At 49.6% G+C, this 27,500-nt stretch overlaps 1 protein-coding gene across 2 annotated transcripts in view; it reads right to left on the reverse strand.

Annotated features, from left to right (window-relative positions):
* The window catches only part of LOC119580399 (transcriptional activator cubitus interruptus-like), a 74,520-nt gene that overhangs the window by 33,679 nt on the left and 13,341 nt on the right, over window positions 1–27,500 (reverse strand). For both annotated transcript variants that reach the window (XM_037928532.1, XM_037928530.1), the window contains exon 2: window positions 2,882–3,001. In XM_037928532.1, the coding sequence (XP_037784460.1) occupies window positions 2,882–3,001 (120 nt within the window). The remainder of the gene's footprint in view (window positions 1–2,881; window positions 3,002–27,500) is intronic.

Genomic DNA, 27,500 nt, shown 5'->3' on the forward strand with positions numbered 1-27,500 from the left:
GAAAGAAAAATACAACAAAAAAATAGATAAATAAAATAAATTAATAAACAAATAAATAAATAAAAAGGACAGAAAGAGAGAGAAAAAAAAACAGAAAAGACGCGGTCAAGAAAGGGTAAGGCTAGGGGAGTAGGGAAAGGGGGTGGGGGTGAGGCGTAAATAGTGTGTGTGGGGGGGGGGAATAAAGGATAGGGAGTAAACGGAGTAAGGGAAAGGGGGGGGGGGGGGCGGTGCCAAAAAAACACAGCGACTCTCATAGCCACGTCTCGGTATTTACTGGCCTGTGAGCTTGTCATCACCGCGCCTGACACTCAACAGCTGCTGAGAGGGTCCGCTCATATCACTTGCTCTCACTCGCTCCCGAGATCTATGGCAGCGTGTGCGTGTGTGGGGGGGTGGGGAAGGGGGGGTGGGTGAGGAGGTGGGGGGGCGTTAAAGGGTGGGGGGATAGGGGGAGGGAGGGATGGGGGGGAAGGAGAAGGAGGGGTGGGGGGAGGGAAGGTATGGGGGTGAGAGGGTTGGGGAGGGTGAGGAGTTGGGGAAGACGGGGGTTTGAGGTGGGGAGTTGGGGGAAAGAGGAGGGTATGGGGTGGGGAGGTGGGGGGAAGAAGGGGTAGGGGAGAGGGGTTTGGTGGAGGTGGGAATTGTGTGTGCGTGTAGGGGAGGATCTATGTGGGGGTTGGTTGTGCGTGTGGGGTTCTGTGGAGTCAAGAGGTTGCATGGGTGGACAGTATGATATGGGTGAATTACGCCTTCGTATATGCATATGGGTTATGTACATACATAGCCACACGCATGTCTGTTCACACGCGTACAACCACGAACATCTCTCACTCCCCTCTCTCTCTCTCTCTCTCTCTTTCCCCCCCCACCCCCAACTCTCTCTTCCTTTCTCCCTCTCCCACCTCCTCCTTAACCCCCATCTCTCTCTCCCTTTCCCACCTCTTCCCCCTCCACCCCCAACTCTCTTTCCCTTTCTCCCCCTCTCCCACCTCCCCTTAACCTCCCCGAGACGAAGGGAACAGCCCACAGGACCTCTCAGCGGCCTCGTAAGTGATCGGGGGTTTTATAAGGTCAAACCCTCTCACGGCAGGTCACGGGTTCGCGTCGGGCACGATGACGCATGCGCTCTTCCGAGTCTTTGTTATCGGGCTTGACGCGTCGGGAGATCTCCAGGGGGGGGGGGCAGGTTAGTGTGTGGGGGAGGTATAACGAAGGGGGGGGGGGTTAGTGGGGGGAGGTATAACGAAGAGGGGCAGGTATAACGAAGGAGGGGAGGGTTAGTGGGGGGAGGTATAACGAAGGGGGGGAGGGTTAGTGGGGGGAAGGTATAACGAAGGGGGGGAGGGTTAGTGGGGGAGGCATAACGAAGGGGGGGAGGGTTAGTAGGGGGAGAAGGTATAATGAGGGTGAGGTTAAGGTGTAAGGAAAGGGGGAGGTAGAGGAGGAGGGGAAGAAAATGGAGGATAAGGGGTAATGAAGGTAGTAAGGGTTAAGGAAGAGGAGGGGTAGAGTTTAAAGGAAGCGGGAAGAAAGTATAAGGAGTGAGGGATTAAGGTATAAGGAAGCAGGAAGAAAGTATAAGGGGGGAGGAATTAAAGTATAAGGAAGTAGAGACAGATTTGTTAGTTAAAGTTGAACTGAAACCGGGAATCAGAAGAGATGTAGAGTATAAGGCGGAAATGAATGGAAATGGAAACAGTATAAGGAGGGGACGCAGATCCAAGAAGATGAGGGAGGTATAAGGAAGATAAGTGAGCGAGGTTCAAAAAGGAGAAGAAAGCATAGCCAGGGAGAGGTCAGACTAAACCTGTAGGGGTTCATGACGTACCCTGACCCATCCTGGCGGGGGTACACATGCATCAACGGTACATTGACATGGGTCGCCTGTACCGTCCCGTACCTGCATTTGTATTAAAGAAAAAAGAAAAATTTATATATATATATATATATATATATATATATATATATATATATATATATATATATATATATTATATTATCACCCACACACCACACACACACACACACACACAACACACACACACACACACACACACACACACACACCACACACACACACACAACAATATATATATATATATATATATATATATATATATATATATATATATATATATATATTTATACACACAATACATATGCACTCGGGTTTATGTCATGTACTCAGGTTTCTGTCATATATTGGGAATTATGTCATGCACTCGGGTTTCTGTCATGCACTCGGATTTATATCATGAACTCGGACTTATGTCATTCACTCGGGTTTCAGTCATGCACGAACGGCAGAATAAACACTGGACGTTGAACCGCACGGCAGACAATTGGGCTAATCAGCGGTCCTTTTGCATGGCAGCAGTGCTACATTAAAAACGCGATTGTGTGAAAGAAGATTTATAGACCAGTGATATAGAGGGCAAGAATTAGAATAAGAAAATGAGGGAAAATTGAGAGGGAGAGAAGAGGGAGGGAGAAGGGAGAAGGGAGAGAGGGAGAGGGAGAGAAAAAATAGAGAAAAAAAGAGAGCGAAAAGAAAGAGAGAGAGAGAGGGAAGAACGAGAGAGAAAGAGAGAGAGAGAGAGAGAGAGAGAGAGAGAGAGAGAGAGAGAGAGAGAGAGAGAGAGAGAGAGAGAGAGAGAGAGAGAGAGAGAGAGAGAGAGAGAGAGAGAGAAGAAGAGTGAGAAAGAAGAAAAAGAGCCAGAAAAAAATTAAGAAAGCAGAGACAAACAGAGACTCAATAGACAGAGAGCCCTAAAAGCGAGAGAGAGAGAAAAAAACAGACCGACAAACAGACAATAAACAAACCCTTTAAACAAAACAAAACAAAACAAAACAAACAAGCATGTTCCAGAGTACTTACCATCCAGAAACGAGGGGAGGTCCGCGGAGGTGAGGGTGGAGGAGGGGACAAGATGAGGCTCGCTTAGCCTCGTCGCCGCTAACCCGCTCATACCGAGGTAGTCCCCGCCCACTGCTAAACCTGCGACGAGAGAGAGAGAGAGAGAACACACGAGTTAATAAATGAAGTATGCACGGCACGGCGTCGAGGAGGAACGGGCAGAATGGTAACGCGGAGAGACATAAGTTAGAGAAGTTCGGTGGGATGTATTTATGCGAGGGGTTGATCAAAGTTGCATTTAAGTTGCAGGGAGGATACGTTTGTTTCTCCCGTTGACACTTAATGTGGGGAGGGGAGGGGGAGGGGGTAGGTAGAAGGGGTGGTAGTGATGGTAGGGGGGGGATGTGGTTAATGACTTTCTCGTAGTACCAAAGTCGTTTGTAAGGGTCGACTTACAAACGCTTTTAGGAGGGCCTGTGATACAAAATGGACTAACATGCACGAAAATCAACAAAAATCTCCGCCTCTGTAAGAAAAAAAGAGAAGAAAAAAGAAAAAAAAAAGAAAAAAAATGAATGTCTAAACCAGCCTCAACATCTGCAACAGATTCAATATGCTGAGAGTGGCTAAATCCTCAACGCCGAACATTAACGTCACGAATAATTGCAACACCTGCAACACGGACCGGGCAACAGATGATGTGATAAGCCTGTAACACGCTAAAAACTGTTAGCGACAACACATCAGCCTCGTGAACATTAACTTGTAACACGCAAGTACAAGTCGTGACAGGGGTGCCAAAGCCGTAACATGGAGGGGGCCATTTGTGTCATAACTGGCGCTAAATTTGCCACACTGCCTCCACTCTCCTCTTCCTTCTTCTTCTTCTTCTTCCTCCCTTTCATAATCTCCCTTCTTAAAGCCACAAGACCATCAGCGGAAAACCAGATCTTACACCACTATAACATAATATATTTCTATAAAAAAAAGTCTTCACCATAAATTTCCATAAAACCCACAGGTAATTCACCATAAATCGTCACTATCTCTAGGTGTGGATCTTGACCTTGCGAACACTATTAAGAAATTTGCGGAAAATGTTTCGTCTGATAATAAACGCAAATAGATCGCAGCAGAGATAAAGCAGATGCAAATAGATAGAGGGAAATAAAAGCGCAGACGAAAAACACATACACACAGATATGTAAAGAGACAAATAGATAGATGGAAATAAGAGAGCAGACGAAAATACACACACTCACACCTACATAAACCTGACCAGGCGGACAAATATAGCACAACTCACACTCCTTATCACTCCTTGCGAAGGCATCTTGAGGACTCCTTGCTACCAGCGACGCAGACATTGCTCCCACGACTTCGCTGAAACCAAATCAATTAACAACACTCTTCTTCTCTCTATATATATCTTCTTTCATATTCGCCTTTTCTCTCTCTCTTACGTTTTTTTTATCCTTTTACATGTACTTTTTTTCTCCTCTTTCTCTTCTCGGAATTTCACACGTTCACAAACATTTTCTCTGACTGCCTCCTTTCCTCTTCTCCTTTCACCTTTTCTTTTCACCTTCACCCTTCCTTACAACCCTTTTCCACACACACTCCTTTTTTCCCCCCTCTCTTCCTCTCCTCCTCCTCCTCCTCCTTCGTAATCGCATCCCAGAACGCAAGCGAGGTCAGACGTAAAATGGGGTCAAGCCAAGGAAAGATAAAGCGAGGTCGCGTGGGTCGCCTTCGCAAGGTGTTTCGACTCGCGTCTTCGGAGAGGAACCGAGGACTAGCCGTTGCGTCGCCCGATAGCTGTTGACAATCACGTCACGGTAGCCAATAGGCGAAGGGAGGGTAGGAAAGGGGGTCGAGGGGGTGGGGGTGGGGGGTCGAGGGGGGAAATGGGGGAGAAAGGGAGGGATGGTGGATGGATAGGGGCGAGGGCGAGGGGACCGGAGGATAGTTCGGGTTGCTTCGGTCGGTAATCCAAAGCCGCTTCGGCCCCGGGGAAACAATTCGATACTAATGAGGGCGCTCTCGAGACCCCCAGATCGTGTTCTGGCCGAGCTTCCTCCTCCGGGTTGTGTTCTGGCCAAGGGGGAGGGGGAAAGGGAGAGGAGGTGGGGGATGGAAAGGTGGAGGACTGTCTTTCGTACTGTCCTTCGTGCCCTAACCCTTGGGAAGGAGGGAGGAAGGGGGAGGGGGGGGGAAGAGGTGGAGGGGAAAGGGAGAGAGGGGAAGAGGGCGCGAGGGAGGGATGGACGAGTGATTCTCAGCCGATGAAGGTGGGGGGTCTCGTCTCTGTATCGCGAGGCCTCAGGACACACAGGAAGATACAGGCATCGTGGTGCGGATATAGCGAGCTACAGTGTCACCGTCGCACTCGTGATAGCGGGATACAGTGTCACTGTCTCACTAGTGATAGCGGGATACAGTGTCACTGTCTCACTAGTGATAGCGGGATACAGTGTCACTGTCTCACTAGTGATAGCGGGATACAGTGTCACAGCGGCGGCGGTAGCGATACCACAGCGCAGTGAGCCAAGGAAGGCAGAAGAAGCAGCACCACAAAGGAAATCCTAGCTTAGTTAAGTCTTTTATGAAGTCCCGTGTTACCCCGCCCTTCCCCCTCCCCCGGCTAACTGCACGCTGGCAATTTGCTCCCGTGATATCACAGCTCTGGACGTTTATGGTAATGAAGTGTCTCTGCGATTCACACGACATTTTATTTAATATCGGTTCAGTGAGGAGCCGCCCGACGGTCATTTAGGAGGGCTTCGCTTTAAGGAGCGCTTCAGGGCTGACCTAAAGGATCAGGTCCCCCTAAGTGTTGTGAAATGTCCACGTCCCCACCCTCCCTCCCTCCCTCCCCTCCCTTACGCGTCCTGCCAGCACCCCCGTCACGGCACGCGATCTGCCAGGCCGTATGCATGAGCGATCGAACGCGATATAAAATATCCGATTTAATGCGAGGGCGAGAGAGCGAGAGGGGGGAGAAAGAGAGAGAGAGAGTGACGAAAATTAAGTCATTTGCACACAGGTCATTTATACACCGCAATACAAATACGTCCTCATCACTGGCCCCGTCTCACCCGACCTCCTCCCTCCCACAAAGCTTCGCTCGCTCGCCCCGCCGCTTCGCTCAGCCCCGCCGTCGCAGCCCCACGGCCTGGCGCGGGCGGTGCGGGCTGGACAGGGCGCTGCGCTGCGGAGTGGGCGTAACCCCGTAAATAAGTCTGGGCGAGGCGTAGCCGCCGCCTCAGCCAAGAAATCACCTCCTACTGAATCGTAATGGTTTAATATGCCGCTAACCGCTCCTCCGCACTTGCTGCTCACCACCGCCTCCGTTGAACTGCGCATCCGCCATGCCGTCACTGCTGTTACGACGCCACTACTATTGCTACTATTGCTACTACAACAGCTACCGCTACCACTAACATTACCACCACTACTACCACTACTACTACAACAACAACAACAAATACTACTACTACCACCACTAGTACAGCAACTATCACTACTACTACTACCACCACAACTATTACTATAACATTCTTCTACCCGCTTTCTCTGACCTCTGCCACCGCGAGAGGTCACCATCCCCCACCTAATACCCACAACATCAGGGGAATAAAGTGTATAAATTTATTTATAGATATGCATCCTCGCTCATCCACTTGAAGAACAAATCTTATACAAATACTCCAGGTAAAAGACAAGAAAATCCACTAACATTACTTGTATAATCCACTGAAAGAAATGTTTCCAATTAGGCCATGAAAAGACCCACATCCTATGTAATTCACGTAAAAAAAAAATTCACTACCGCGCCGAGTGCAATCCACTTAAAACACGAGCATCTCCACAAAAAAAAGAAAGAAAGAAAAATCCTACTCCCACTCCCTTCCACTCCCCCGTAATCCACTTCAAACACAACAATCCACTTCCACCCCCTTATTCCACCCCCCTTAAAAGGGTTATCCCACGCCCACGCGCCGGTAAACTGGCAAACCACTTCATTACCTCATCCCAGCCCGCAACACCGGAAGCAGACTCGCCACCGCCGCCACCGCAACACTATAACGTTACCATGACAACACCGATACCACCTTGCTACCAAGGGTTTAGCATACCACAAGCCCGCGGTTATGTGGCATCGTGGGTACCGTCATTATGTTGGTTTCTAAGTCTAATATATATATATATATATACATATATATATATAAAAAAAAATATATATATATATATATATATATATATATATACATATATATATTTTATATATATATATATATATATATTATATATATATATGTGTTGTGTTGTGTGTGTGTTGTGTGTGTGTGTGTGTGTGTGTGTTGTGTGTGTGTTGTGTGTGTGTGTGTGTGTGTGTGCGTGTTGTGTGTGTGTGTGCTGTGTGTGTGTGTGTGTGTGTGTGTGTGTGTGTGTGTGTGTGTGTGTTGTGTGTGATGTGTAGAGAGTGAGAGAGAGAGAGAGAGAGAGAGAGAGAGAGAGAGAGAGAGAGAGAGAGAGGAGGGGAGAGAGAGAGAGAGAGAGAGAGAGAGAGAGAGAGAGAGGAGGAGATGATTAATTGCTTGTGATTGTGCTTTGACTATTTTTTGTTATCATTCGCCAATTGATTTCGAATGGTTTCTATAATATAATAAAAAGTGTTACTTCTCTTGGCTGGAGTGATTTGCAAACGTTGATTATTATAACGTTTGCAAATCTATCAATGCAACGCAACAAACACTCGCCATGATCTATTCCCCAGTGTTCCAAATTATAACATTCCAACGTTTACCAGTGATCTGCATCCCAAATTCCACATTCCAACAACGCGTTCCACAAGCCACGCTCCACATTCCACCAGTGTTACTACAACCTATGCTCCACATTCCACTACAATGTTCCCACAACCCACACTCCACATTCCACCACAGTGTTACCACATCCCACATCACATTCCACAACAGAGTTACCACACTCCGCACTCCACACTCCATCACAGCATTAAAATAAATAAATAAATAAATAAATAAATAAATAAATAAGGAATAAATCAATAAATATTGCATCTGCCATTAACCCCTTCCTCTCCCCCCTCCCCCTTTCTCATTGCAGAACGATGATCTTGCAACAGCACAGCATCGCCACAGCGAACCACGATCCCCATCCAGCACAGCAGCGCCATCACCTCGATCACAGCAACGTTTCGTGCAATAAATCACTTAGTTTGTCAGGTAACAAGGCGGGGATTCACAACAAAGCCGAGGGGACGAGAGAGAGAGAGAGAGAGAGAGAGAGAGAGAGAGAGAGAGAGAGAGAGAGAGAGAGAGAGAGAGAGAGAGAGAGAGAGAGAGAGAGAGAGAGTATGTGTATGTCACCCTTCTTCGAAATGCTTCCCCCTTCTCCTCTTCCCCTTTCTCTCCTCCTCCTTCTCCTTCCATCTCTTCTCTCCTCCTTCTTCTCCCTCCATCTCTTCTCTCCTCCTTCATCCCCTTCCCCCCTCTCCCCCCCCGCCCATCATAAAAAGAGGGGCCCCAGAGAGGCTGCCGTGATCAGAGCCGGACCCATAATTAATAAAAAGTGGATCTCTCTCTGGTGACACCTTCTTTAACCCTCACCACTTGTTACGTCATCATCGGTGTTTTTGAGTCATCATCAGTGTTGTTACGTCATCATTAGTGCTTCTGCGTCATCATCAGCGTTTTTGAGTTATCATCAGTGTTGTTACGTAATCATTAGTGCTTTTGCGTCATCATCAGTGTTGTTACGTCATCAGTCTTGTTACGTCATCATCAGTGTTTTTGCGTCATCCCACACGATTATTACGTAATCATCAGTGTATATGTGCTGGGGAGAGGAGAGGAAGGGAAAGGGAAGTTGCGTAAAAATATATATATTTATATAATAATCAAACAGACATATACATCATCTAAAAGCCTAAAAAAAAGGGGGGGGGGTTACCATCTCGAAAATTCCTTCCCCTCCCGGCCATCAACACATCGTTTCTCGACTCCCACACGATTGTAGTATGGCGGGAGTAACTCTATAAACCACTCCATAAATACCCACACACGTGCACCTGCTGCCCATCAGCACCTAATAAACACCTACAACCACTTGTCTCTGCTACACACACGCCCACGCCCGTGGTCCAACGCTTGGACGCCCATTTGTGTGTGAGTGTGTGTAAGTGTGTGAGTGTGTGTGTGTGTGTGTGTGTGTGTGTGTGTGTGTGTGTGTGTGTGTGTGTGTGTGTGTGTGTGTGTGTGTGTGTGTGTGTGTGTGTGTGTGTGTGTGTGTGTGGAGGGGGAGGGGGAGGGGGACTCTTAAATCCCTCACCCCCCCTCTCTCTCCCTCTCTCTCTCTCTCCGTTTCTTTTGGCCTTTGTCTTTCTGTTTGCCTGGGACTGTTCTGTTTGTCACTTCCTCTCTTTTTGTCTGTCTGTGCCTGTCTATGTCTCTGTCTCTTTTTTTTTTTTTTCTCTCTTTTCTACCCCTTATTTTTCTTTGTCTGTCTTTCTGTCGATCCGTCTACCTGACCGTCTGTCTTTCTGTCGATCCGTCTGTCTGTCTGTCGATCAGTCCGTCCGTCTGTCGAACTGTCTATCTATCGATCTGTATGTCTGTCTCCCCAGCACCCAGCATTTCCTAATATTCAGCACAGCCTCATCAGTATACAAGGCTATACATATCCCAACACATCACCGCTTCCTCATTTTCCCTCTTTCGTCCTTGCTTGTCTCTTTTCCTTCTTGCACTGTTATCCCCTTTCTCCATTCCCTTTATCCCTCTCCTCTTCTTCCTCTCTTCCCCCATACTCAACCACTATGCCCCCCCCCTCCTCCCCGTCCCAGCCCAATATTCCTCTTCAACAAGTGTCAGTTTAGCACCTACGATCTAAACACACCTCTCTCTCATTTCTCTCTCTCTCTCTCTCTCTCTCTCTCTCTCTCTCTCTCTCTCTCTCTCTCTCTCTCTCTCTCTCTCTCTCTCTCTCTCTCTCATACAATAGGTGCTGAGTCATGCCGCCTACTCTCCCCACCTCCCTTTCCTTCCCCCACTCCTCTCCCCCCTCTCCCCTTCACTTCCCGTCACTCTCGCTTCCCCTCCCACTCCCTCTTCCCCTTGCTTCCTTTTTTCTTCTCTTGAACTTCCCCTCTCTTTTCCCTCTTCCTCATGCCTCTTCACATTCCCTTCACTACTCCCCACTCCTCGTCTCCCATTCCCTCCCCCCCCTCTTCTACCATTCCCCATCCCCCATTCATTCTCCCCCCCCCTTCCCTCACACCCCTTTCTTTCTTCCCTCCCACCTCTTCTCCGTCCTCCTTCCCCTCCATTCTCCCTCCTATCCCCCCACCCCGTCAGCCCGTCAGCCCCTCCTCCCCCTTCCCCCCTCCAACCCCCCTCCCCCAATCAAATTCCGGCAAACCGCTGACACGACGAAGAATCCACCAATCACAACATCGTGCATTGCGGGTTCTGTGCGCTGATTGGCGGAACAATCCGGCCTTAGTGACAGCTCGGGTATTATCATGAAGTATTGTGGTTCGCCGGACACCATCTTCACCTAACCACCTCCCTCCCTTCCCCTTCCCCCTCCCTCCCTTCCCCTTCCCTCCTCCCTTCCCCTTCCCCCCTCCCTTCCCCTTCCCCTTCCCCCTCCCTCCCTTCCCCTTCCCCCCCACCCTTATTCTCCCCGCCCCTGTACAGTCAATTCTGGAAGATGTGGGAGGAGGGGGTGAGTGCAGGGAAGGGGGCAGAAAGGGAAGGGAAGAGAAGGAAGATAAACAAGGGGAAACAAGGTGTAGGGAAGAAATGGAGGAGAAAGAAGAGAGGTAAGGGAGATAATCAGAGTACAAGGGAAGAAGGGGAAGAAGAAGGAGGATAGAAAATAGGAGAGGAGAAGAGGGAGAGGGAGAGGGAGAGAGGAGAGAGAAGAGGAGAGGAGAGGAGAGGAGAGGAAGAGAGAGAGAGAGAGAGAGAGAAGAGAGAGAGAATGAGAGAGAGAGAGAAGAGAGAGAGAGAGAGAGAGAGAGAGAGAGAGAGAGAGAGAGAGAGAGAGAGAGAGTGAGAGAGAGAGAGAGAGAGGGAGGGAGGAAGGGAGACCGCTCACCCCAGAACAAGACGATCCCCGAGACGCTATCGCCGTATATCAGCTGATTGCCTCCCGCGGGTCATTAAGCACAGCAGCGCGTAATTAGTCATTCTCATGCAGCAGCCTCGGTCGCCGCGAGTCGCCCACCACGACTGGATAAGCTGACGGATCATTTGCAGTCGATCGCCTTCTGTCACGGGGAATAAATCTCCTCCCACTCCTCTTTCTTCTATTCTCCTCTTCCTCCTCTTCCTTCCTCCTCCTCTTCCTTTTCGTTCTCCTCCTCGTTACTCCTCCTCCTCGTCTTACTCCTCCTTTTACTCAGTTTCCTTCTCCTCCTCCTTCTCCTTCCCCTCTTCCACTTCTTTCTCCTCTTCCCCCCTCGTAAAATCAGTGATTATTCTAATAAGTCTGACGATTAAAATAATGCCACCCGGCTACCTGTCATTAGTCATGACCCCCCCCCCTATCCCTTGATCACCCCCCCCCCGTGTTGAGTCGGAGCAAGATAATGTCTATGTTGGGGGGCAAAGGGGGGGGAGGGAGGGAGGAAGAAGTGGGGGAAGGGGAAGGAAGAGGATAGGAGAAAGAAGATAGGAGATGGGGAGGGGAAAGAGGGGGGGGGAAAGGGGAATATGGTGAGTGAGGAAGAGGGAAGAGGGAGGGGAAAGAGGGGGGGGGGAGAGAGGGGAATATGGTGAGTGAGGAAGAGGGAAGAGGGAAGAGGGAAGAGGGAAGAGGGAAGAGGGAGGGGAAAGTGAGGAGTGAGATGGGCAGTATAAATGGGGGGGGGGGGGGAGTCTATCACTTTAGTGTGATGATTTTGTGTGTGTGTGTGTGTGTGTGTGTGTGTGTGTGTGTGTGTGTGTGTGTGTGTGTGTGTGTGTGTAAGCGCGCGTGCGTTTGAGTGTGCGTGTGTGTGTGCATGCACGCGCCCGTATGTGTGTGTACGTGATAATGACGCGTGTTCGCGTTCAGTCGCTGCCGCGGTTTGTACCGAGTCACCCCCACGAGGCGGGCGACATAAACTTTTGCTTTTGACTAAAACGTATTCTCATTTGCGTTCGCTCGTCATCGCCGCCTCCTCCGATGCTCGCACTTGCCTTTGGTCATGCTTTGTTTCCTGCGGCTATTCTCCCGGCGGTTAAATAATAAAATGCTTGTGTGTATCATTCGCCGTGAAAGCGGGGTGTGTCGGCGGTTAGGATAATGCAACTTAATGCAACTCAAAGTTCAATTAGTTTTCTGGGTATTCATTCATCTTTGTTCTCTCTCTCTCTCTCTCTCTCTCTCTCTCTCCTCTCTCTCTCTACTTCTCTCTCTAGCGCTCTAGCTCTAGCTCTAGCTCTAGCTCTCTCTCTCTCTCCCTCTCTCTCCCTCTCTCTCTATCTCTCTCTCTCTATTTCTCTCTCTCTCTCTCTTCTTTTTATGTCTTTTTAACTTCTTAGCGCTAGCTTCCTCTCATGCCCTCTCTTCACCTCTCTTATCTCTCTAATATAATACTAAATTATAAAGACTATTACCACATGTTGCAGCACCGACGTCAATCATGTTCATAAGTCGTGTGCACCGCATTTCAATAAAGGAAGGAGAAGAAAAAACAGAAAAAAACGAAACGCATCAGACTTTTCAAGAAGATAAAAAAAAAGTTCAACGGATAGTCTGTCTTCCTCCAATTTTCCTATTCGACGTTGTTTATACCCCTACACTCGCCTATCTCCTTTTCCCCCTATAGTCCTAAAATATCACTCTCTTCTCCTTCTCTTCCCTTCTCCTTCCCCATTATCCTTTCCTTTCTCCTTTCCCTCCCTTCCTTCTCCCTTCTCCCTCCCCCTATCATATCCTTTTCCTTCTCCCTTTCCGTCTTCCTTCTCTCCCCCTATCTATCCCTTTTCCTATCCCTTTCCTTCTTCCTTTCCGTCCTTCTCTCTCCCCTCTATCCTTCCTATCTATCTTTCCTTTCCCTCCTTCTCTCCCTCTCTCCCCCACCCCCTCTCGAGTGACATCTCTTCTAACTAACTCTTTCTTCAGCCGAGTTCCTGCTCAGGTAATGAGAACGGCCATTGTGGTCTGGTTGGACCATTTATCGTGTGCGGTTCTCTCTGACGGCTACACACACACCCTCACCCCCCTCCTGCATCCCTCCCTCCCTCTCTGACCATCGTCTCCTTCCTCTCTCTCTCTCTCCACCACCTTGTTCTTCTTTCTCTGTATCACCCCTTCTCTGTCTCTCTCTTTATTACTTTCTTTCTTTCTCTCTCTTTCTCTCATTCTCTTTCTTTCTCTCTATTTCTCTCATTCTCTCTCTCTCTCTCTCTCTCTCTCTCTCTCTCTCTCCCTCTCTCTCTCCCTCTCCTCTCTCTCTCTCCCTCTCCCTTCTTACCTCCGCTCTCCTCTCCTCTCTCTCTCTCTCTCTCTCTCTCTACCACCTACTCTTCCATCGTCCCCTTCCCTTCTCTCCCCACTCTGCCTCTTCACCCCCTTTTTATTATACTGCGTCCTCTCTCCCTCTCCCCCTTCCTTGCTCCTACAACCTCCTCTTTCACCTCCCTCCTCCCTTTACTACATTCCTTATCCTCTCTCACCCTGTATACAGCCTCTCCCCCACCCCCTCCCAGCACACTCTCACCCCTCCTTCCCTCACTCCATCACCCGCTTCCCCCACACTCTCACCCCCCACCCTCACCCCTCCTCGGCACACTCTCATCCCTTCCTCCCTCACTCCTCCTCAACTGCACGCTCTCGCCACTCCCTCCCTCCCTCCCTCCTCCATCCCTCCCTCCCTCCCTCCCTCCCTCCCTCCATTCCCTCCACTCCCTCCCTCCCTCCATCCCTCCCCCACCCCGACACAAGCGCCGCACATAGAGTACCTGCTATCAGATGGAGCTGTTAGCCTTAGTCGTGTGTGATATAAACTCCCGGTGGCTTGGGGGTGTAACAGAATATGTTGCAGGGGGAAGAAAGGTGTCTTGAGTGTTTGTGTGGGAGGGGGTGGTGTTGGGGAAGTTGTAGGGGGGTGAATGGGGTCATGGGGATGTGTTTGTGAGGGTGGAGGGGGGGGATATGGTAGGGGAAGGATGGAAGTGAAAGGAAGATATAAGAAGGTTATTTATAAGTGGGTAATGGGAGTTGACAAACACACACACACACACACACACACACACACACACACACACACACACACACACACACACACACACACACACACACACACACACACACACACACACACACAACCCTTTCAGACAGACGCACATCGCTCACGCAGAAAGATCTCCACAGCTGTCCTCTCTCATCTGACCTTTTCTCTGATGCTTCTAGCGTTCCATCTCGACATTATAAAGGTGTGCGAGGGTGGCAGGCTTTAAGAAAGGAGATAAAGACCAAAGAAAAATAAAGAAATTAAATATATGGTGTATACGCATTTATCTTTCCTTTTCTTTCTTCCTTACTTCCTCTTGTCTCTGTCTTTGTCTCTCTCTCTCTCTCTCTCTCTCTCTCTCTCTCTCTCTCTCTCTCTCTCTCTCTCTCTAATGACATCAGCATTATCGCGTTATTAAACCCGAAAAAGGGAAGAACATGTGCCCAATTAAAACCTATCTACACGGGTGCATCGCCATTATCAGTCACCATCGCCACCACACTATCGATATCGCACCATCGCCTCGCACCATCGCCGGACAGATCGCGGCGCTCTATCGACACGTAAAAGACGCAAGCAATTAACATTCCGACGCCGATAAGGGACGAGTCGTAGACAACCCCATGATCTCCTCCATCCCTACCCCTATCCCCTATTCCCCCCCATCCCCAATCCCCCATTCCCCTTCACTCTTCCTCCTCCTCTCCTCCCATTTTACTCTCCCCTATCCCTCTTCTCTCTTCCTCCATCCCCCCCTCATACTCTCTATCCTCCTCTCTATCTCCGTTCCCTTCTATTCTCTCCTTCCCCATTTTCTCTCTATCCTTCTCTCTTCTCATCCCCCTTACTCTCCCCTTCCTCTCCGTAATCTCTTATATGGCTCCCCCCTCCCTTCTTCTCTCCTCCCACCCCTCTCTATCCAATTCCCTCTCTCTCTTCTCTTCTGCTTCCCCCTTCCCTACTCCCATTAACCCCCCCCCTCCTACCTTCATCCCCTCTCTCTTAGAATCTTAGTGCCCTCCCCCCCTCCCGTCCCCGCCCTCCTGGCCCCTTCCCCATGGCCATCAAACAAACAGCGGCGACGGACTGCTAATTCCCCCCTTCCCTCCCTCCCTCCCTCCTTCCCCCTGGTGGTTCGCAGTGCCATCCTAAGCCCCTCCGAGCCTTAGAAAAACCCCGGGAGCCATGCGTGCCATTGAGGCCTGACCGCTGCCCTGTACGCGCTAAACACCCTCTCTTTACTGGCTCGACGGAGACGCTGGAGGGGGGGGAGGGGGAGGGAGGGGGTGGAGGGTGGATTGTGTGACGGGAAGGGGAGGTGGTGAAGGAGGAAAAGAGAGAGGGAGGGAGGGTGAGCGAGGGAGAGAGGGAGAGAGAGAGAGAGAGAGAGAGAGAGAGAGAGAGAGAGAGAGAGAGAGAGAGAGAGAGAGAGAGAGAGAGAGAGAGAGAGAGAGAGAGAGAGAGAGAGAGAGAAATAAAAAGATTTTTTCGTGTTACAAACACCACGAGTATTGCAGGGTCGCCAGCGCTGCCAACACTGTTACAAGCTATGGTATTCCTCGCTGGCCAACCGAGCATTGCAACGGTGTCAGCGGAGATTTACCGGTGCCACTACTATCCCTCCGTGGCACCCTCTGTGGCACCGTGGCTCCGTTCTCTGACGCTTGGTACACGCGACAAGCTAACAAGCAACGATAACGTCCCCGGCAAAGCTACTCTGAATAGGAGCAAAACCCAAGACGCGCCGAGGGAAAAACGCCGGGAGGAGACATTGGCTACACTGCCGGCGAAGGGAAAGGAGAGGCACCTTTCTGGCCACACTGTTTGGGCATTTTGCAGCTACTTTGGCGACGCAGCAGGAGGGCATCAACACCTCGTGGGTAAACTAGGGAGCAGTAGTGCCACGCCGCAGGCAGAGGAACGGCAGGCGGAGGAGAACAGTGCCACATTAGCTACCCTGGGCGTGGCATCAGCCGCATTGCTCGCATAGTGCCAGAAAGCTGACACCGGCAGGGCGGGCGAGAGGCGGTGTCTCACGCCTCACCCGGGTAAATCTGTCCTCATGCTTTATTGACGAGGCGCCCACCACCCCGCGCCCGCGCCCCGGGGCACCGCCCAAGGGCAGTGAAGAAGGGGATCACCGAAGGCCACTATTAAATGGTACCATCGAAGGGCATCGCCGGAGGGCAAGCCAAAGACACCGCCGGAGGGCAGCCCATAGATACCCCGAGGGCAGCCCATAGATACCCCGAGGGCAGCCCATAGATACCCCGAGGGCAGCCCGCCGACGCCGGAACAGAGGCCGCGACGGAGGGCGGCGGGTCGGCGTGTTGTGCCGGGCGACGTCGGGATGAGCGAGATAGCGGCGGCGGCGGCGGCAGAGGGGGAGCCCGGCGCGGTACGGTACAGTGTCATGTCACTGCTTTTATCTGATCTCTTCTCCCCTCCTTCGCCTCGCTCTGCAACCCTTTCTCACCCACCTACCTGTCCCCCCTCCCCTCCTGCCTTCCTATACCTCCTCTCTTCTGCCCTTCCTCCTCCTACCCACTTCCACCTCCTTCCTCCTCCTACCCACTCCCACCTCCCTTTCCTCCTCCTACCCACTCCCTACCCCTTTCTCCACCTCCCTGCCCCTATCCCCTTCCCGAGTAGCAGAGACCAACGAAGATGCAAGGAAGTGCACCGCAATAAAAGGAGAAACAGATGAGAGGAAAGAAAAAGGAAACGGGAGATGAAGAGAGGCAAGAGGTAAGGAGGTGGGAGGTAAGGAGAAGAAGTAAAACAAAGGGTAAGAGGCAAGGGGTAGAAAAAGCAAAAGATGAAGAAGGGTGAGTGGGAAAAGGTAGAGATGGGGAAAGAGAATGAATCAAAGGGTAGATGAAGAAAGGAAAAAAGGGGAAAAAGATAATAGGAGAGAAGGTAGACAGTAGAATAATAGAGGGGGGGAAGGAGGGGGATTTAAAAATAGAAGCGGAGAAGGGGGGGCGGGAGGGGGAATAAAGCAAAAGGTAGAGAGACAAGAGAGAGAGAGAGGATGACGGAGGCAATCTCTTTTAGGGGCGCCGATGCAAGAGGTTCTCGGGCGTGGGGGGGGTTGAGTGGGGGGGGATCAGCAAGAACGTCAGAGAACGTCAGCGCTTGAGCCCCCCTCCCCCCCTTCCATCCTTCCCCTCTACCAACACCCCCCCCTCCCCAAGGTTCCGTTTGTCACCGTCGGGTTTCGTCAGGCGTCGGTTGAGGCGACGACGACGGAGGACGGTGCCAAGGAGGGGGAGGGGGAGGGGGAGGGGGAGAGGGAGAGGGAGGGGGAGAGGGAGGGGGGGGAGAGGGAGGGGGAGAGGGAGGGAGAGGGGAGAGGGGGGGAAGGGAGGGGAGGCGAGAGAGGGAGAGGGAGAGGGGAAAAAGGAGAGCAAGGGGAGGGGAGAGCGAGAGGAGAGGGGGAGGAGAGGGAAGAGAAAGGAGGAGGGGGTAGGGAAAGGGGGAGGAAGAAGAGAGCAGAGGAGGGGGGGGGGGGGGGGGAAAGGGGGAGGGAAAAAAGAGGAGGGGGAGGGAGGATGAGGGAGTGAGGGAGGGAGGGAGGGAGGGAAAGATACAAATACATCCACTAATCAACCAAGAGAGAAATAAATGAGACACCCCAACACACACACACGCTTATGAACAAACTAAAAATAATCCAGGTTGATTCAAACTAATCAGCTGTTCACCTGCCGTTCGAAAAAAAAGGAAAAATCTGGTGACATCTTGCACCTCGGCGTACTCAAGAACAGCGAAAATGAGAAAGCAATTTTTCTTTCCTTCTCTCTGTTTTTCTTTCCTTATTTCTTCATTGAGAACTGTCTGCGAAGAAAAAGGAGTTTCTCTCGAGACAAATGGACGAGCGAAATGCAGCTTTTGCCAAGGGCGGGGAAGGGCCGCTTTGTTAATATAACCGCCGTTCCCTTCACACGCACACACACATATACACACACACACACACACACCCCACCCCACCCCCACCCCCACCCCCACCCCCACACAAAACACAAAACACACACACACACACACACACACACACACACACACACACACACACACGCACACACGCACGCACGCACGCACACACACACACACACACAGTACAATAACTCAAACAATAATGAAAAAAGAGAGAAAGTGAATTTTGAAGAAAAAAAACCCGCAAATGACAAAACACAGGCCGAAACATGAATCTAATAACGTTAAGAAAAAAAAAGAAAAAAAAAAAAAACGAAAATAAAAAGTATCGTTCAATCATGCCGCGTCTCATTCACAGCGTCACGATCAGCTGATCAGCAGAAGAGCAGATCCACAACATCGTAAAACAACATGAATGAATGATCAACATAGACAGTTACGCGAGTACAGCACGCATACACTGCCCCCGCGAGGTGTGTGTGTGTGTGTGTGTGTGTGTTGTGTGTGTTGTGTGTGTGGTGTGTGGTGTGTGTGTGTGTGTGTGTGTGTGTGGGTGTGTGTGTGTGGGGTGGGGGGGGGGGGGGGGGGGGGGGAAGAGAAGGGGGGAAAGAAGAAGAGGAGAGAGAGAGAGAGGGGAGAAGAAGGGGAGAGAGGAGGGAGGAGAGAGGGGGGGGGGGAAGAGAGAAGAAGAGAGAGAGAGAGAGAAGGAGAGGGAGGAAGGAGGGGGAGAGAGGAGGAGGGAGGGAGGAGGGAGGGAGGGGGGGGAGGAGAGAGAGAGAGGAGAGAGAGAGAGAGGAGAGGAGAGAGGAGGGGAGGAGAGAAGAGAAGAGAGAGAGAGGAGGAGAGAAGAGAAAAATACAAAAAGGAAAAAGATACAAGAAGAGAAGACAGAAGAAAAGAGAAAAAAGAAAGGCGAAGAAAAGAGAGGAGATAAAGGAAAGAGACGAAAAGAGAAGAGGAAGAGAGAGAGAAAAAAGGGGGAAAGGGGCGCCCAATTAAGCCATCTGTTTTCTTTTCCCGTCTCGAAGAAGAAATTTGGTGTTTGGCCAAAATCCGACGAAATTGTCATTAAGTCCGCGACGCTTTGATGAATCGGAAAATTGCAACGTAAATATATTCTCCTTCATTCCATATTCCCCCCCTCCACTCCCACCCCCTTTTTCTTTTCTCTTTTTTTCCGTTTTTTTTTCTCTCTCTCTCTCTTCTTTAAATAGAATAATATTTTTGCTCCCCTCTTTCTCCCCTTTTTCCCGTATATGAGGTTTTCTCCAGACGTGGTGAGGTTCCCCCCCCCACCCCCCCGTTAGAACCCCATGGGGGCCAGACCAAAGGGGGCCGGGTCCCTTTTCCAGGGCAGTGCCGTGGGATTTTTCTTTTCCTTTGGATGTCAGTGCCGGCCAGATGGACACCTTCTTTATTCCCTCGAAAAGGGGGGGAAAGAAAGAGAGAGGAGGGAGAGAGGGGAAAGGGAGGGGGGAGGGAAAAGGGGGGGGGGGAGGGGAGGGGAGAGAGGAGGGGAGGAGGGGGAAAAAAAGGGGGGGAGAGAGAGAGGGAGGGGAAAAAAGGGGGGAGGGGGGGGGGGGGGGGGGGGGGAGGGGGGGGAGAGGAGGAGGGGGAGGGAGGGGGAGGGGGGGGGAGAGAAGGGAGGGAGGGGAGGGGAAAGGAGAGAAAGAAGAAAAGAGAGAAGTTTTAAAGGGAAAGGGGAAAGGGAAAAAGTTGAGAGGAGAGGGGAGAGAAGAAGAAAAAGAGAAGGGGAGGGGAAAAGAGGGGAAGAAAAGGGGAGGAGAGAAAAGAGGGGAAAAAAAAAGGGAAAAAGGAGGAGGGGGAGGAAAAAAGAGGGAAGGGGAAAAGGGGGAAAGGGGGGGGGGGGAGAGAGAGAGAGAGGGAGGGAGGGAGGGAGGGAGGAGGGAAAGGGAGAGGGGAGAGAGAGAGAGGAGAAAGGGAAAAAGGGGGGAAAAAAAGGGAAAAGAGAGAGAGGAGGAAAGGGGGGGGGGGGGGGGGGAAAGGGGGGGGGAGGAGAGAGAGGAAAAGAGAGGAAAAGGGGAAAAAAGGAAAAGGGAAAAAGGGGGGGGAAAAAAAGAAGGGGGGAAGGAGGAGAGGGGAGAAAAGGGGGAGAAAGAGGGGGGGAAAAGGGGGGAGAAAAAGAAAGGGGGAGGGGGAAGAGGAGGGAAAGGAAGGGGAGAGAGGAGAGGGAGGGAGGAGGGAGGAGGGGGGGGAGAGAAAGGAGGGGGGGGAGAGAGAGAGAAGAGGGGGAAAAAGGGGGGAGGAAAGGGGGGGGGAGAAAGGGGGGTTTTTGGGGGAAGGGGAGAAAAGGGGGGGGGGGGGAGGAGAGAGGGGAAAGGGGGGGGAGGAAAAGGGGGGGGAGGGGAAGGGGAAAAGAAAGAAGGGAGAGAAGAGAAAAAATAGAAAAGAAAAGAGAGAGAGGGGGGAAAAAGAGAGAGAGAGGGGGGAGGGAGGGGGGGAGGGGGGGAGGGGGGGGGGGAAAAAGAAAAAGGGGGAAGAAAAAGGGGGGGAGGGAAAAGGAAAAAGGGGGGGGAGAGAAAGGGGAAGGGGGGGAGGGAGGGAGAGGGGGGGGAAAAGGAGGAAGGGGAGAGGAGAAGGGAGAGAAGAGAGAAAGAGAGGAGAGGAGGAAAAGGGGGAAAAGGGGGGAGAGAGAGAGAAAAAAGGGGGAGAGGGGGGGAGAGGGAGAAAGGGGAGAAAAGAAGGAAGAAAGAGGGAAAAAAGGGGAAAAAGGGGGGAAAAAAAGATAAAGAAGGGGGAAAAAGAGGAGAGAGGGAGAGAAGGGGAAAAGAGAAAGGGGAAGAGAGAGAGAAAAAAGAGAGAGAGGGAGGGGGGGGGGGGAGGGGGGGGGGGAGGGAGGGAGGGAAGGGGGAGGAGGGGGGAAAAAAAAAAGGGGAAAGAGGGGGGAGAGAGGAAAAGGGGGAGAAAGGGGGAAAAGGGAGAGAAGGGGAAAAGGGAAGAAGAAAGGGAAAAGGGGAGGAGGGAAAGGAGGGGAGAGAGGAGAGAAGAGAAGGAGGGAAAAATTTAGAAAGAGAGAGAGAGGAAAAAGAAAAAAAAAAGAGAGAGGGGAGAGAGAAAGGGGGAAAAAGGGGGGGGAGGGGGGGAAAAAAGGGGAGGGGGAAGAGAAAGGGGAGGAGAAAAAGGGGAGAAAAAGGGGAGAGAGGGGGGGAGAGGAGAAGAGAGAGAGAAAAGGGAAGAGGGGAGGAGGGGAGGGGGAGGGGGGGGGGGGGGAAAAAAAAAAAAAGGGGGGAAAAAAAAAAAAAAGGGGGGGGAAAAAAGGGGGGGGGGGGAAAAAAAAAAAAAAAAAAAAAAGGGGGTTTTTGGGGGGGAAGGGGCCCAGGGAAAAAAAAAGAAAAAGAAAAAACCCGGGAAAGGGGGGGTTTTTTTTTTTTTTTTCCCCCCCCCTTTTTAACCCCCCCCCCCCCCCCCCCCCCCCCCCCACCTTTTTTTTTTTTTTTTTTTTTTTTTTTTTTTTTTTTTTTAATTTTTCCCCCCCCCCTTTTTCCCCTTTTTCCCCCACCCCTTCCCCCGCTTTTCCCCCTTCCCCCTTTTTTTTTTCTTTACTTTTTTCTTCCTTCTTTTCTTTTCCTCTTTTCTCTTTCCCTTTTTCTTCTCTCTCTCTCTCTCTCTCTCTCTCTCTCTCTTCTCCTCCTCTTTTTCTCTCTCTCTCTCTTCTCTTTCCTTCCCCCCTCCCCCTCTTTTCTCTTCTCTTTTCCCCCCCTTTTTTCCCTTCCCCCCTTTTTCTTCCCCCTCCCCCTTTTTCCCCCCCTCCCTCTTTCTCTTTCCCCCCCCCCCTTTTTTCCCTCCCCCCCCAACCCCCCCCCCCCCCCCCCCAAAAAAAAAAAAAATCCCCCCATTTTCCCCCCCCAAAACCCCCCCCACCCCCCCTTTTTCCCCAAACCCCTTTTCCCCCCCCACCCCCCCTTTTTTAACACCCCAAATCCCCTACCCCCCGAGAGAGAGAGAGAGGAAGAGAGAAGCTGAAGAGGAGAAGGAAGAGAGGAGAGAGAGAGAGCTTTTGACGCCGTCGCGCTGAAATTAATACGGCGGGTAAAACAAAACAAAAGAAAAACGGCCCATTAATTCCACGCATCGCTGAGAGATGGCGCGCAGGTCGTTCAACAACAGCAACACTTTGTAGGTTTTTATATATCTCGAGTTATTGTGTTTCTTCTCTATTTCTTACTCCGTTTCAGAAGTCTCTAATTATCATAACTCGATCTTTCTCTGTATCTCTATTCTCTCTCTCTCTCTCTCTCTCTCTCTCTCTCTCTCTCTCATCTCTCTCTCTCTTCTCTCTATCATCTCTCTCTCCTCTATTCTCTCTCTTTCTCTCGTCTCTTCTGTCTGTTCTGTCTCTCTTCTCTCCTCTCTCGTCTCTCTCTCCTTCTCTCTCCCTCTCTCTCTCCTCTCTCTCTCTCTCTCTCTCTCTCTCTCTCTCTCTTTATCGGACTGTCTGCCTTTCTCCTCTCTCTTTCTCTGTCTCTTTCTCTCCTCCTTCTCATCTTCTTCCCCCAAACAGCATCACCCTATCTTCCCTACCCCCCCTTTCCTCCTCAGCATCCATCCTAACATCCCCATCCCCTACCCCCCCCTTTCATCCTCAGCATCCACCCTAACATCCCCATCCCCTACCCCCCCCCTTTCATCCTCAGCATCCACCCTAACCTCCCCATCCCCTACCCTCCCCCTCCCTTTCATCCTCAGCATCCACCCCCTCCGCCCCATCCTCCCCCATCTTCCACCCTCCCCCCCCCTTTCTCTCCCACAGGGTTATGGCTCGCCGTGGGAAAGTTGCGGCTAATGAGAACGAACTAACCGTTAAAGTGCCAGAAATGACCCCCAGAGCCTTGACGAGGTGCGACCACAAACGGCTGCCAACACCTCCGTTGTCATGGCGACCGCAACACGACACTTTTCCCCTCGCCCTGCCCCCTACTCTCCCCTCCCTCACTCGCATCCCCCTCTCCCCTCTCATTCGTCCCTCCATCTTCCCTTCCTATATTCTTTCTTCCAGATTTTTTTTCTCCTTCTGTTTCTTTCCCTCCATATCCTTTACTCCAATTCCTCACGTTTCTCTTTCTTTTCCTTTTCTCCTATTCATTTTTTCCTTTTCATTTTCTCCCCTTTTCTCCCTTCCTATGTTCCCCCTCTTCTTTCCCCTGCTTTTTGCCTCTTCCTCCCCCTTCCTCTTTTTCTCTCTCTCTTTCCCAGCTTCGTATTTCGCTATTATATCATTTTCTTCTGGTGTTGTTTCTCATATTTACGTTATTTTACCGCAGCGAATGGATATATCATCATCATTATCATTTTTCTCAATATTATCATTATCATTACTATTATTATTATCGTTATTATTAATACCATTATTATTACCATGAACATTATCATTATCACCACTACTATCATTATCATCATAATTATCATTAATTACCATTATTACTATTACCATTATCATTATCATCATTGTCACAATCGTTATCGATACCCTATCAATATTATCATTATTATCACTATCATCATTATGACTACCATTCTCATTCTTGTTATCATTGTCACTGTCATCCTTATTATCCATTACAGCTTAATTTCATCCTTCGCTTTTACGTAAATTCTCAAACTGGAGTCAGCTCACCCCCCCCCCCCCCGTAAAGTGACACTGTTTAGCCCGGGTGTCAAAGAACAGATAAAATGAATCAAATATCAAGAAAATGTGTGAAAATAGTTAAACAAAACTGACACATTTTTTCGTCGTGACACCGAAGCCTAGAGGTCAATGTTAAAAAAAAAAGAAATAAAAGAGAGAGAGAAAAAAAAAAGGAATTCGTGAATAAAATCTTAGTCAGTCGTATTTCTAATTATCTTAAGAAAAGACGAAGGAAAGAAAAAAAGAAAAAAACAAAAAAAAAACAGAAAAACGGAAATGGGGTGTGACATATACGCTTTCTTTCTCTCTCGCCTCTTCCCTTTCCTACCTCCTTCTCCACCCCTCCTCCTTCCTTCTCCCTTCTCCTCTCTTTCTTCTATCACCCCCCTTCGTCTTCCCTTCCCTAACATTCCCTCTCCTTCTTCTCATTGCTCCTCCCCCCCTATTTCTCTCCTTTGTCCCTTCCCCATCCTCCCCAATTCTCTTTCCTCTCTCCCCCCTTCCCCTCATTCTTTCTCCTCCCCCACCCCTTTCACCCTTTCCCCTCTCCCTCTTCCGCCCTCAAGGACCTGGTTAGTGTCTTCGTCAGTGACCCTCGCCAGCGTTGACGTTCGCGGCCACACCGGGTCAACCACGGAGCGTAATGGGCCCCGGGGGTGTCACGCCGATGGAGACCAAGCGACCGCAGACTGTACAACAGCTTCGAGTGTGGGAGGGAGGGAGGGAGGGAGGGAGGGGAGGGAGGGAGGGAGGGGAGGGAGGAGGGAGGGAAGGGAGGGAGGGGAGGGAGGGAGGGGAGGGGAGGGGAGGGGAGGGGAGGGGAGGGAGGGAGGGAGGGGGAGGGGAGGGAGGGGAGGGGAGGGAGAGGTGAGGGAAGGTAAGGGTGGGTGGAGCAGGGGCCGTCTGGGAGAGAGGGAGTGTCTGGACGAAGTGGAAGAAAGTTAGTGTGTGTGTGTGTGTGTGTGTGTGTGTGTGTGTGTGTGTGTGTGTGTGTGTGTGTGTGTGTGTGTGTGTGTGTGTGTGTGTGTGTGTGTGTGTGTGGTATGTTTATATGTTTATATGTTTATATATATATATATATATATATATATATATATATATAATAGATAGATAGATAGATAGATAGATAGATAGATAGATAGATAGATAGATAGATAGATATAGCGAGAGAGAGCGTGAGAGAGAGAGAGAGAGAGAGTAGAAGAGAGTAGAGTTGAGGAAAGAGAGAGATAGAGAGAAGAAGAGAGAGAGGAGAGAGAGAGAGAGAAAGAGAGAGAGAGAGAGAGAGATACAGATAGATAGATAGATAGAAAGATATATATATATATATATATATATATATATATATATATATATATATATAGATATAGAGAGAGAGAGAGAGAGAGAGAGAGAGAGAGAGAGAGAGAGAGAGAGAGAGAGAGAAAAGAGAGAGAGCGTTACGTTACCCACGCCATAGAAGGAGTGTGGGCGTGATGTGTATGTGTGTATGTGTCAGAGCAGCTTCGGAGATACCGTAATTCTCTCTTCCCGCGCTGAGAAAAAGCTTGTTTTTTTGTTCCTTGCACCTGAGAGTCGACCATAACCGCAGGGAAATAAAGTAAACAATGCAAATATAGCCTAAAGCCGGCACGAGTTCGACAGACGATTGACAACGATGATTCTTTCTTTAGCCTTTCTCTTATTATTTTTCGCTTTCTTTAGATATCTCTCTTTTCTTTCTTTCCTTCTCTCTCATCTATGTGTTTTATGTCTCTCCGTTTTTTTTTTCGTTTTTATTTTTCTCCGTCTGCCTGTCTGTCTTTCTCTTTCTCCTCCCTTCCCTTCTCCCCCCCCCATCTCCCTCTCCCTCTCCCTCCCTCCGTTCCTCCGTTGACGCAGACCCTAACGAGTTCAAGCGTCCCTGTTTACCATAAAACAAGTCACCGAGGCCGACCCAAATGCCTTAATTGTAGAGGGCGAGCGCGGCCGGCCGACTCTTAAAGGACGAAACAATGGCGGCGGGGCCAGCGCGTCAGGTTCCGTACGTTCGGGACCCATGCTGAGGGAACCACTCCGCTGTCCCGACACCCGCGTCGTGGCTTCGGCTTAAAGCTGATGCGAGCTCTCCGACGACCCGTTCGGACGCCGGGGACGACGAAGGGACGAGCCCGCGAGCCGAATCGCCGCGCGGAGGGAACCGAGACGAAGGAGGGCGACGACGAAGGGCGCAAGGCGCTTCGGGAGCGCGGGAGGCGAGTCCCAAGCTGGAGGCGGAGGGCGCTGCGGGAGGCGGTTATGAGGGCGGGGAGGGGCAGAACACACCGGCCGTCGCGGGGAGACTCAGCGGCTCAAGACCTGCAAAGTGATCATCAAGTGAGGAGCCCAATTAACAGACCTGAGTGGAATACTATCCCGTCTCAGGTGATGTGGGTACCATCTGGGCCATCCTCCCTCCTCCCCTTTGCTGTGAATACCATCTGGGCATCCCGACGTACCATGCCTTACCGTCTAGCCACTGAACTCTGCTGTAGATACCGTTCTAGGCTCGCCGGCTTGTTCTTGGTACGAATTAAGCATTCCAAAAGCGGGGCGATGTGTACAAACCTATATAACGCAGGTTCTTTTACGGAAATATTTAATAATGTCTTCGGCAATTCATTACAATTGCGATTTCTTTAAATATTTTACTCAAGACCGAGAACTGAGTCCGAAGGCGGTGGGTGAGGAGATATAATTAAGTGATTATACCTTGAGTTGCGAGGATATTCGCTGTTGTAATCTAAGTGGGTTTTGGAAAAGGAGACGCTATTCTGTGTTTGGTGGAATCTGAGAGAGAGAAAGAGATAGAGAGACAAAGATATATATATATATATATATCTATATATCTATATCTATATCTATATCTATATCTATATCTATATCTATATATATATATATATATATATATATATATATATATATATATATTAATATATTATTACAACATATATATATACATATATATTCATATATATATATAATATATATATATATATATATATATATATATATATATATATATATTATATAGAGAGAGAGAGATGAGAGAGAAGAGATGAGAGAGAGAGGAGAGAGAGAGAGAGAGAGAGAGAGAGAGAAGAGAGAGAAAGATGAGAAGATGAGAAAGAGAGAGAGAGAGACGGAGAAGAGAGAGGAGAAGAGGGACGAGAGAGAGGAGAGAGAGAGAGAGAGAGAGAGAGAGAGAGAGAGAGAGAGAGAGAGAGGAGAGACTAAGGAGACAGAAAGGTGTATATATATATTATATATATATATATTTTTTTTTTTTTTTTTTTTTTTTTTTTTTTTTTTACGGTAGGTTCATGTTTGAACCGCCGTGGTCACAGCATGATACTTAATTGTAGTTTTCATTTCACACACACACACACATATATATATATATACATACATACATACATACATACATACACACACACACACACACACACACACACACACACACACACACACACACACACACACACACACACACACACACACACACACACACACACACACACACACATATAATATGTGGTGTATAATATATATATATATATATATTATATATATATACATATATATATATATATATATATATATATATATATATATAGTATGTATATATATGTATGTATATATATATGTATGTATGGTGTATGTATATATATATATATATATATATATATATATATATATATATATATATATATATATATATTAGTATGTTGTGTGTGTGTGTGTGTGTGTGTGTGTGTGTTGTGTGTGTGTGTGTGTGTGTGTGTGTG

The sequence above is a fragment of the Penaeus monodon genome, chromosome 13 (assembly GCF_015228065.2).
Source record: "Penaeus monodon isolate SGIC_2016 chromosome 13, NSTDA_Pmon_1, whole genome shotgun sequence".
NCBI classification, from domain to species: domain Eukaryota; kingdom Metazoa; phylum Arthropoda; class Malacostraca; order Decapoda; family Penaeidae; genus Penaeus; species Penaeus monodon.